This window comes from Salmo salar, chromosome 26 (genome assembly GCF_965601325.2).
Source record: "Salmo salar chromosome 26, fSalSal1, whole genome shotgun sequence".
Taxonomy (NCBI): Eukaryota; Metazoa; Chordata; class Actinopteri; order Salmoniformes; family Salmonidae; genus Salmo; species Salmo salar.
This window is the reverse complement of record NC_138316.1, coordinates 52,790,001-52,802,500: the sequence shown is the minus strand read 5'-3', so window position 1 is coordinate 52,802,500 and position 12,500 is coordinate 52,790,001. Positions and strand designations below refer to the sequence as shown.

The following is a 12,500-nucleotide window of genomic DNA, read 5'->3' as shown; positions in this document are numbered from 1 at the left end:
CTAGACCAACCTAGACCACCCTATACCCCTAGACCACCCTATACCCCTAGACCACCCTATACCCCTAGACCACCCTAGGCCACCCTATACCCCTAGACCACCCTAGGCCACCCTATACCCCTAGACCACCCTAGACCACCCTATACCCCTAGACCACCCTATACACCTAGACCACCCTAGGCCACCCTATACCCCTAGACCACCCTATACCCCTAGACCACCCTAGACCACCCTATACCCCTAGACCACCCTATACCCCTATACCACCCTATACCCCTAGACCACCCTATACCCCTAGACCACCCTAGGCCACCCTATACCCCTAGACCACCCTATACCACTCTATACCCCTAGACCACCCTATACCACTCTATACCCCTAGACCACCCTATACCACTCTATACCCCTAGACCACCCTAGACCATCCTATACCACCCTATACCCCTAGACCACCCTAGGCCACCCTAGGCCATCCTAGACCACCCTATACCCCTAGACCACCCTAGGCCACCTTATACCCCTAGACCACCCTATACCACTCTAGACCACCCTATACCACTCTATACCCCTAGGCCACCCTAGACCACCCTAGACCACTCTAGACCACCCTATACCACCCTAGACCCCTGACCACCCTAGACCCCTGACCACCCTAGACCCCTGACCTCTCTAGACCACCCTAGACCACCCTAGACCACCCTAGACCACTGACTAATGTAGACCACCCTAGACCCCTGACCACCCTAGACCCCTGACCACCCTAGACTACTGACCACCCTAGACCCCTGACCACCCCTGACCACCCTAGACCCCTGACCACCCCTGACCACCCTAGACCCCTGACCACCCTAGACCCCTGACCACCCTAGACCCCTGACCACTCTAGACCACCCTAGACCACCCTAGACCACTGACTAATGTAGACCACACTAGACCCCTGACCACCCTAGACCCCTGACCACCCTAGACCCCTGACCACCCTAGACTACTGACCACCCTAGACCCCTGACCACCCCTGACCACCCTAGACCCCTGACCACCCCTGACCACTCTAGACCCCTGACCACCCTAGACCCCTGACCACCCTAGGCCCCTGACCACCCTATACCCCTAGACCACCCTATACCACTCTAGACCCTTAGGCCACCCTATACCCCTAGACCACCCTATACCACTCTATACCCCTAGACCACCCTAGGCCACCCTAGACCAATATAGGCCATCCTAGACCACCCTAGACCACTCTATACCCCTAGACCACCCTATACCACTCTAGACCACCCTATACCACTCTATACCCCTAGACCACCCTAGGCCACCCTAGACCAATCTAGGCCACCCTAGACCACCCTAGACCCCTGACCACCCCTGACCACCCTAGACCCCTGACCACCCTAGACCCCTGACCACCCTAGACCACCCTTGACCCCTGACCACCCTAGACCCCTGACCACTCTAGACCCCTGACCACCCCTGACCACTCTAGACCCCTGACCTCCCCTGACCACCCTAGACCCCTGACCACCCTAGACCACCCTAGACCACTGACCACTCTAGACCACTCTAGACCACCCTAGACCACCCTAGACCCCTGACCACCCTAGACCCCTTACCACCCTAGACCGCTGACCACCCTAGACCCCTGACCACTCTAGACCCCTGACCACTCTAGACCCCTGACCACCCTAGACCCCTGACCACCCTAGACCCCTGACCACTTTAGACCCCTGACCACCCTAGACCACCCTAGACCGCTGACCACCCTAGACCCCTGACCACCCTAGACCCCTGACCACTCTTAGACCCCTGACCACCCTAGACCCCTGACCACCCTAGACCCCCTGACCACCCTAGACCGCTGACCACTCTAGACCCCTGACCACCCTAGACCCCCTGACCACCCTAGACCACTCCAGGCCACCAGGTATTGTATTGAATGTGAAGTAGCTAATAGCCAGTCTAGCCCGAGCTGTCCATTCCCACCACCCTGATTATAACCACAGCAGACCAACATGGAAATAAACCTGGAGATTTTAATCACATTTTTATATGTATGTAGGTTATGTCAACTAAAATCCATGTATGTTTTCATTCAGGTGGCATCACCCTCTGTCTCCCCCACCTCTAGCCCCTCCCCCACCTCTAGCCCCTCCTCCACCAACACCCCCAGGTGAGACATCCCCTCTCATTCTACACTGAACTTATCAAGTCACAAGGCAAGACCCAGAGGAAGATGGTTGGAGTCTTACAATGTTTATTAAACCCCCCCCCCCCCCCCCCCCCCCCCCCCCAAAAGGGGGGGTAGGCAAGAGAGAATGGTCGTATACAGGCAAAAGGTCAGAACCAGTTCAGAGTTCAATAGGTACAGAAGGGCAGGCAGATTCAAGGTCAGGGCAGGCAGATTCAAGGTCAGGGCAGGCAGATTCAAGGTCAGGGCAGGCAGATTCAAGGTTAGGGCAGGCAGATTCAAGGTTAGGGCAGGCAGATTCAAGGTCAGGAAAGGCAGATTCAAGGTCAGGACAGGCAGATTCAAGGTCAGAGCAGGCAGATTCAAGGTTAGGGCAGGCAGGATGATCAGGCAGGTGGGAAAGTAGTCCCAAGTCAGGCAGGGGTCAAACCCAGGAAGACTAGCAAAAAGGAGTACGGGGTAAAAACACGCTGGTTGACTTGACTAAACATACAAGATGAACTGGCACAGAGAGACAGGAAACACAGGGATAAATACACTGGGGCAGAGAGACAGGAAACACAGGGATAAATACACTGGGGCAGAGAGACAGGAAACACAGGGATAAATACACTGGGGCAGAGAGACAGGAAACACAGGGATAAATACACTGGGGAAAACAAGCGACACCTGGAGGGGGGTGGAGACAATCACAGGGACAGGTGAAACAGATCAGGGCGTGACAGAACTAAAATATAAACGTAACATGTAAAGCGTTGGTCCCATGTTTCATGAGCTGAAATAAAAGATCCCAGAAATTTTCCGTGCGCACAAAAAGCGTATTTCTCTCAAATTTGGTGCACAATTGTGTTTACATCCCTGTTATTGAACATTTCTCCTTTGCCAAGATAATCCATCCACCTGACAGGTGTGGCATATCAAGAAGCTGATTAAACAGCATGATCATTACACAGGTGCACCTTGTGCTGGGGGGACAATAAAAGGCCACTCTAAAATGTGCAGTTTTGTCACACAACACAATGCCTCAGATGTCTCAAGTTTTGAGGGAGCGTGCAATTGGCGTGCTGACTGCAGGAATGTCCACCAGAACTGTTGCCAGAGAATAGAATGTTCATTTCTCTACCATAAGCCGCCTCCAACGTCATTTTAGAGAATTTGTCAGTACATCCAATCGGCCTCTCAACCGCGGATCACGTGTATGGCGTCGTGTGGGCGAGCGGTTTTCTGATGTCGACGTTGTGAACAGAGTGCCCCCATGGTGGCGGTGGGGTTATGGTATGGGGCAGGTATAAGCTACGGACAACGAACACAATTGCATTTTATCGATGGCAATTTGAATGCACAGAGACACCGTAACGAGATCCTGAGGCCCCCGCTGTCGTGCCATTCATCTGCCGCCATCACCTCATGTTTCAGCATGATAATGTCCCAAGGATCTGTACTCAATTCCTGCAAACTGAAGTTCTTTTTTTTTTAAGGTACCTGTGACCAACAGATGCATATCTGTATTCCCAGTCATGTGAAATCCATAGATTAGAGCCTAATGAATTCATTTCAATTGACTTATATCCTTTTATTGAAATGTAACTCAGTAAAATCTTTGAAATTGTTGGATTGTTGCGTTTATATTTTTGTTCAGTGTATTATATAACCAGGTCTTGTCTAGTCGTACCTGTGGTACCCTGTGAATCATGGGTAAGGGTAAGGTATAGGGCTGGACGATATGGCCAAAATGTCATATCACAATATTTTTTCACATTTTTTTTGACAGTATGACAATATTTTACAGTATTTGATGTTTAAAGATAATATAAGTTCTACATTTGCTTTATGAGTAGTGTTTGAAACTGGGGTGGAAACACGTACATTATACGTGATTTCAATGGGTCTTTCTCCATTTTGATTGTTTTATACCGGTCAATCAAAAGTTGATCTAATTTCAGATCATTTCCACACTGCCACGTAGGGCAAAATAAAAATCTATGCCTTATTGTCACAGCCGTCGATGAAAGCGCAGCGGGTATAGTGCTCATCTTCTTTTATTATCGTAATAACGTGAACACTTAAACAAAAATAACAAACCGACAGTTCTGTTAGGTACACAGACTATACAGGAAAAAAACAGGCTGCCTAAGTATGGCTTCCAATCAGAGACAACGAAAGACACCTGCCTCTGATTGGAAGCCATACCCGGCCACACGTAGAAAAAAGAAACATAGAAATAGAAAACTAGAACCAAAATCCCCAAGAACCACAAAACAACACCCCCTGCCACGCCCTGACCATACTACAATAACAAATGACCCCTTTTACTGGCCAGGACGTGACACTTATTTTTAATAAAATATAACCCTTTTGATTTCACTTGCGATTCAGATCAAAACACTTGGGTGGAATTATGGACATATATATAATTCATTTTCTAATTCTATAGTTAGCGTGTAATAGTGGGCAAAAAACTAGGAGGCTTTTAAATAATTATTCAGTAGAATACTAATAGGATCTGTATGGGGGTGGTGGTGTTGTTGTGAACGAGTAGGAACTAATGTTTTGGGTAGTTTTTCCCAGGGGACTGGGACCCTATAATCTCTTGGCTACATTAAAATGTTTTCTCTTACTTCAGGTAGCTTCGCCTATTCCTCTCGGAAGATACCGTTGCACAAACAACATGCTGATTTAGGCCTACGCCAGCACTGGTATCGAGCTGTATTGGCTAGCTACGTTTGTTCTGACTCAATACGTCTATTAGCTAGCTAGCCAGCTAAATAGCGATCAGTATTAGCTGCTAACAAGATTTTATTTTAGCAACTTGCTAAGAAAATACAAACTAGCAGACAGTAAGATTCACAGACAGTAAGATTCACAGACAGTAAGATACACAGACAGTTAGCTACACAGACAGTTAGATACACAGACAGATACTCAGACAGTTAGATACTCAGACAGTTAGATACTCAGACAGTTAGATACACAGACAGTAAGATTCACAGACAGTAAGATACACAGACAGTTAGATACACAGCCAGTAAGATACACAGACAGTAAGATACACAGACAGTAAGAATCTTGTTAGATACACAGACAGTTAGATACTCAGACAGTAAGAATCTTGTTAGATACACAGACAGTTAGATACACAGACAGTAAGATACACAGACAGTAAGATACACAGACAGTAAGATACACAGACAGTTAGATACACAGCCAGTAAGATACACAGACAGTTAGATACACAGACAGTAAGATTCACAGACAGTAAGATACACAGACAGTAAGAATCTTGTTAGATACACAGACAGTAAGATACACAGACAGTTAGATACACAGACAGTAAGATACACAGACAGTTAGATACACAGACAGTAAGATACACAGACAGTAAGATACACAGACAGTAAGATACACAGACAGTAAGATACACAGACAGTTAGATACACAGACAGTAAGATACACAGACAGTTAGATACACAGACAGTAAGATACACAGACAGTAAGATTCACAGACAGTAAGATACACAGACAGTAAGAATCTTGTTAGATACACAGACAGTAAGATACACAGACAGTTAGATACACAGACAGTAAGATACACAGACAGTTAGATACACAGACAGTAAGATACACAGACAGTTAGATACACAGACAGTAAGATACACAGACAGTTAGATACACAGACAGTAAGATACACAGACAGTAAGATACACAGACAGTTAGATACACAGACAGTAAGATACACAGACAGTAAGATACACAGACAGTTAGATACACAGACAGTAAGATACACAGACAGTTAGATACACAGACAGTTAGATACACAGACAGTAAGATACACAGACAGTAAGATACACAGACAGTTAGATACACAGACAGTAAGATACACAGACAGTAAGATACACAGACAGTAAGATACACAGACAGTTAGATACACAGACAGTAAGATACACAGACAGTAAGATACACAGACAGTTAGATACACAGACAGTAAGATACACAGACAGTAAGATACACAGACAGTTAGATACACAGACAGTAAGATACACAGACAGTTAGATACACAGACAGTTAGATACACAGACAGTAAGATACACAGACAGTTAGATACACAGACAGTAAGATACACAGACAGTAAGATACACAGACAGTAAGATACACAGACAGTTAGATACACAGACAGTTAGATACACAGACAGTAAGATACACAGACATTAAGATACACAGATAGTAAGATACACAGACAGTTAGATACACAGACAGTAAGATACACAGACAGTTAGATACACAGACAGTTAGATACACAGACAGTAAGATACACAGACAGTAAGATACACAGACAGTTAGATACACAGACAGTAAGATACACAGACAGTAAGATACACAGACAGTAAGATACACAGACAGTAAGATACACAGACAGTAAGATACACAGACAGTAAGATACACAGACAGTAAGATACACAGACAGTAAGATACACAGACTAATAGTTTAATTATAGAACGTTTGTGGGTTGATATGGTGGAAAAGTGGAAAACACCATTGTTGTCATCAACATATTGTTGCATCTGCTGCATTGACCAATGGCGCTCCTTGTGTGACAGGGGGCGGGGCTTGGTGAGAGAGTCAACTCAAGTAGCGAGTAAAACTATACAAACGAAATGACGAATCACATTTACCAAACATACCGTTATAGAAGGTAAATACGGTATACCGCCCAGCCCTAGTAAGGTAACCAGGTAACCTCTTTCTCACGCTACCCAAATCGGAAGTGTCGAGTTGCAAAATTAATGTACACATACATGTTATTCAATCATTGCCCCCCCCACACTGCTCGGCGCGCGCCAACGAGCGTCTGCGTTGCCAGGCGCTAAAATAAAAGTTGCTTCTATTTGTGACGCTGAACGCGACGCAAGTCCCGCCTCTCCCATCTCCTCATTGGCTTTTAGAAGCATATACTCAACCCACGTGCCACGTGGGTGATTGAAAGATGAACTGAGGTCAGTCGGTCGGTTCTGGTAATGCACCTTATTATGAAAATTAGTTGTCAATCGCCATATAAAGTCCATAGAAGAAGAAGAAGAAGCCTGGAAGGAGAAGAGATTACTAAAATAACAACTCAAAGTTTATATCACAGGACAAACTAGAAACAGTAAGCTAGCTAGCTAAATAGGACAAATTAGCTAGCAACAGTAAGCTAGTTAGCTAAATAGGTCAAATTAGCTAGCAACAGTAAGCTAGCTAGCTAAATAGGTCAAATTAGCTAGCAACAGTAAGCTAGCTAGCTAAATAGGACAAATTAGCTAGCAACAGTAAGCTAGCTAGCTAAATAGGACAAATTAGCTAGCAACAGTAAGCTAGCTAGCTAAATAGGACAAATTAGCTAGCAACAGTAAGCTAGCTAGCTAAATTGCCATACACGTTTAATGCTTTTCGACCTGTCCCCAAATTAATATAATTGGTTCAGTGTTTGTTTTGATATTTCAACCTGCGTGTCGTGATCGCGTTTGATGTGTGGGGGGGGGACAAAATCAATTTACGCACAGTGGCAGATGCACGCGCACGTCCTGTTTGGACATGGTGTCTCCCTCTCCAGCCTGTATCATCATGTGTTCTCTGGCCAACCAGTGGGCAGCAATGTAAAGTAACTGGGTAACCTCTCTCCCTCTCCCTCCAGCCCCCCCTGTATCATCCTGCGTTGTCTGGCCCCCAGTGGGCAGCATGTAGAGGAGGTAAAGGTACCAGAGCTAGCCTACACCTCCCTCTTCACCATGGCCTGGCTCCACTCAGGTAAACAGCCACTCATTGGACACTGCATGTAACTGCCCTCTGCTTCAGCTCCTCCAAACGTGTGTGTGTGTGTGTGTGTGTGTGTGTGTGTGTGTGTGTGTGTGTGTGTGTGTGTGTGTGTGTGTGTGTGTGTGTGTGTGTGTGTGTGTGTGTGTGTGTGTGTGTGTGTGTGTTGTGTGTGTGTGTGTGTGTGTGTGTGGTTATTTGGCGGGGTTAATGCAGGGATCATCAACTAGATTCAGCCGCGGGACGGTTTTGTTCTGGAGCGGCTGGCCGAGGGGCCGGAAACATAATTACAAATAATTTGTAGACTGCAAATTGACCGCAAGAATCTCAAACAGATATAACTTTTGACTAAAACATGATCACATATACAGGGCCTTCGGAAAGTATACAGACCCCTTGACTTTTTCCACATTTTGTTACGTTACAGCCTTATTCTAAAATCAGTTAAATAAAAAAGAAATCCTCAGCAATCTAAACACAATACCCCATAATGACATCACAATACCCCATAATGACATCACAATACCCCATAATGACATCACAATACCCCATAATGACATCACAATACCCCATAATGACATCACAATACCCCATAATGACATCACAATACCCCATAATGACATCACAATACCCCATAATGACATCACAATACCCCATAATGACATCACAATACCCCATAATGACATCACAATACCCCATAATGACAAAGCAAAAACTGGTTTTTAGACATTTTTGCAAATGTATTAAAGTTAAAAACAGAAATACCTTATTTATGTAAGTATTCAGACCCTTTGCTATGAGACTCGAAATTGAGCTCAGGTGCATCCTGTTTCCATTGATCATCCTTGAGATGTTTCTACAACTTGATTGGAGTCCAGCTGTGGTAAATCAAATTGATTGGACATGATTTGGAAAGGCACACACCTGTCAATATAAGGTCCCACAGTTGACAGCGCATGTCAGAGCAAAAAAATAATCCATGAGGTTGAAGGAACTGTCCGTAGAGCTCCGAGACAGGATTGTGTCGAGGCACAGATCTGGGGAAGGGTACCAAAACATTTCTGCAGCATTGTAGGTCCACAAGAACACAGTGGCCTCCATCATTCTTAAATGGAAGAAGTTTGGAAACACCAAGACTCTTCCTAGAGCTGGCCGCCTGGCCAAACTGAGCAATCAGTGGAGAAGGACCTTGGTCAGAGAGGTGACCAAGAACCCGTTGGTCACTCTGACAGAGCTCCAGAGTTCCTCTGTGGAGATGGGAGAACCTTCCAGAAGGACAACCATCTCTGCTGCACACCACCAATCAGGCCTTTATGGTAGAGTGGCCAGACGGAAGCCACTCCTCAGTAAAAGGCAAATGACAGCCCACTTGGAGTTTACCAAAAGGCACCTGAAGACTCTCTGACCATGAGAAACAAGATTCTCTGGTCTGATGAAACCAAGATTGAACTCTTTGGCCTGAATGCCAAGCGTCACTTCTGGAGGAAACCTGGCACCATCTCTACAGTGAAGCATGGTGGTGGCAGCATCATGCTGTGGGGATGTTTTTTAGTGGCAGGAACTGGGAGACTAGTCAGGATCGAGGGAAAGATGAATGAAGCAAAGTACAGAGATCTTTGATGAAAACCTGCTCCAGAGCACTCAGGACCTCAGACTCGGGGCGAAGGTTCACCTTCCAACAGGACAACGACCCTAAGCACACAGCCAAGACAACGCAGGAGTGGCTTCGGGACAAGTCTCTGAATGTCCTTGAGTGGCCCAGCCAGAGCCCGGACTTGAACCCGATCGAACATCTCTGGAGAGACTTTAAAATAGCTGTACAGCGATGCTCCCCATCCAACCTGACAGAGCTTGAGAGGATCTGCAGAGAAGAATGGGAGAAACTCCCCAAATGCAGGTGTACCAAGCTTGTAGCGTCATACCCAAGAAGACTCGATGCTGTAATCACTGCCAAAGGTGCTTTAAGAAAGTACTGAGTTAAGGGTCTGTAAATGTGATATTGCCGTTTTTTATTTTAAATACATTTGCAAAATTTTCTAAAAACCTGTGTTTGCTTTGTCATTATGAGGTATTGTGTGTAGATTGATGAGGGGGGAAAAAAATAATTTAATTAATGATAAAACAAGGCTGTAAAACGTGGAAAAAGTCAAGGGGTCTGAATACTTTCTGAAGGCCCTGTATCTCTCTATTATGCCTGGGATCACTTTGGAACAGAGTTCCAACATTAAAATCACTACGAGCTGATTTGCTGATGTTTGTTTACAGTATTTTATGTCCAACAGAAAACTTGAGGCGCCGCCAGTTGGGCAACGCTGGGTTAATGGTTAATGATGAAGACACATTTCTGTCTGGTATGGATTAATAAATTATTGTTCTTCTCAGTCAACAGGGAGCGGAGCGGAGCGGGAACGGGGACAAGGTCTGGGACAGGGTCTGGGACAGGAACGGGGACAGGAACGGGGACAGGGTCTGGGACATTGTCGGGGACAGGGTCTGGGACATTGTTAGGGACAGGGTCTGGGACAGGAACGGGGACAGGGTCGGGGACAGGAACGGGGACAAGGTCTGGGACAGGAACCGGGACAGGAACGGGGACAGGGTTGGGGACAAGGTCGGGGACAGGGTCGGGGACAGGAACGGGGACAGGGTCGGAGACAGGGTCTGGGACAGGGTCGGGGACAGGAACGGGGACAGGGTCTGGGACATTGTCGGGGACAGGGTCTGGGAGGACACTGTCCCACTGCCTCCTTTCTGCAGGGAGCGACATCTTCAGAGTACCCTGGGAGGATGTCGTCCACCCTCAGTTCATTAACAGACCCACAGCCACGGTGGCTGCGCCGATTCCGGTCCCTACCAAGGGAGAAGGGGACAAGGGCAGGAAACAGGATGTCTTCAAGCCTTCGGAGAGGGCCAGATGCATTTTGATTGACACGTCCAAGGACCAGTGTGGAGAGAGTAAAGAGGTGAAGCTCCTCCCACGGTTGAGACAGCCTATCGAGAGCAGTAACGATGGAAACGGTTTTGACATGGCAGCAGAAGAGGACTCGGACGCCAAGGGAGAGTATGTTGAACTGGAAGAGATCTGTCTACCACGCTTTTCTCCTAAGAAAGGATCCTTAACACAGTCTATTAGCCTGAACTACAGGAACCTGCATAAACCCTGGACTACACCCCAACACACACCCCAACACACACCCCTTAAACCTTTACACCCACCCCAACACACACCCCAACACCCCCCCCAAAGCAACCCCCGCCAGGCCTTTTCAGGCGCCAGTGAAAAGCAGCACTGTCTCCCAGTCCATGGTGTGTTCCAGACTCATCGAGGAAAACCTGAACAACGATGTGTTTAGCCCTGTCATCCTCACCCCCTCCTCCCCCACGGCCCCCCTCCTCCCCCTCCTCACCCACCACTCCCTCTCCCACGGCCCCCACCTCCCCCTCCTCCCCCACGGCCCCCATCTCCCCCACGGCCCCCACCTCCCACTCCTCCCCCACCTCCCCCACCTCCCCCTCTTCCAGGACAGGGACAGAGGAGAGGGATAGTGGTTCAGAAACCAGGACAGAGACAGAGGAGAGGGATAGTGGTTCAGAAACCAGGACAGAGGAGAGGGATAGTGGTTCAGAAACCAGGACAGAGACAGAGGAGAGGGATAGTGGTGCAGAAACCAGGACAGAGACAGAGGAGAGGGATAGTGGTTCAGAAACCAGGACAGAGACAGAGGAAAGGGATAGTGGTTCAGAAACCAGGACAGAGACAGAGGAGAGGGATAGTGGTTCAGAAACCAGGATAGAGACAGAGGAGAGGGATAGTGGTGCAGAAACCAGGACAGAGACAGAGGAGAGGGATAGTGGTTCAGAAACCAGGATAGAGACAGAGGAGAGGGATAGTGGTGCAGAAACCAGGATAGAGACAGAGGAGAGGGATAGTGGTGCAGAAACCAGGACAGAGACAGAGGAGAGGGATAGTGGTTCAGAAACCAGGACAGAGACAGAGGAGAGGGATAGTGGTTCAGAAACCAGGACAGAGATAGAGGAGAGGGATAGTGGTTCAGAAACCAGGACAGAGACAGAGGAGAGGGATAGTGGTGCAGAAACCAGGACAGAGACAGAGGAGAGGGATAGTGGTTCAGAAACCAGGACAGAGACAGAGGAAAGGGATAGTGGCTCAGAAACCAGGACAGAGACAGAGGAGAAGGATAGTGGTTCAGAAACCAGGACAGAGACAGAGGAGAGGGATAGTGGTTCAGAAACCAGGACAGAGACAGAGGAGAGGGATAGTGGTTCAGAAACCAGGACAGAGACAGAGGAGAGGGATAGTGGTTCAGAAACCAGGACAGAGACAGAGGAGAGGGATAGTGGTTCAGAAACCAGGACAGAGACAGAGGAAAGGGATAGTGGTTCAGAAACCAGGACAGAGGAGAGGGATAGTGGTGCAGAAACCAGGACAGAGGAGAGGGATAGTGGTTCAGAAACCAGGACAGAGATAGAGGAGAGGGATAGTGGTGCAGAAACCAGGACAGA

The 12,500-nt window shown here is 47.4% G+C and overlaps 1 protein-coding gene across 1 annotated transcript in view; it reads left to right on the top strand.

Annotated features, from left to right (window-relative positions):
• The window catches only part of LOC145864294 (uncharacterized), an 82,591-nt gene extending 71,208 nt beyond the window's left edge, over positions 1–11,383 (top strand). The window contains exons 3-5 of the mRNA XM_082969856.1: positions 2,097–2,170; positions 7,858–7,970; positions 10,359–11,383. Of these exons, the coding sequence (XP_082825982.1) occupies positions 7,952–7,970; positions 10,359–11,329 (990 nt within the window). The 5' untranslated portion in view covers positions 2,097–2,170; positions 7,858–7,951 and the 3' untranslated portion in view covers positions 11,330–11,383. The remainder of the gene's footprint in view (positions 1–2,096; positions 2,171–7,857; positions 7,971–10,358) is intronic.
• Positions 11,384–12,500: the final 1,117 nt, after the last annotated feature.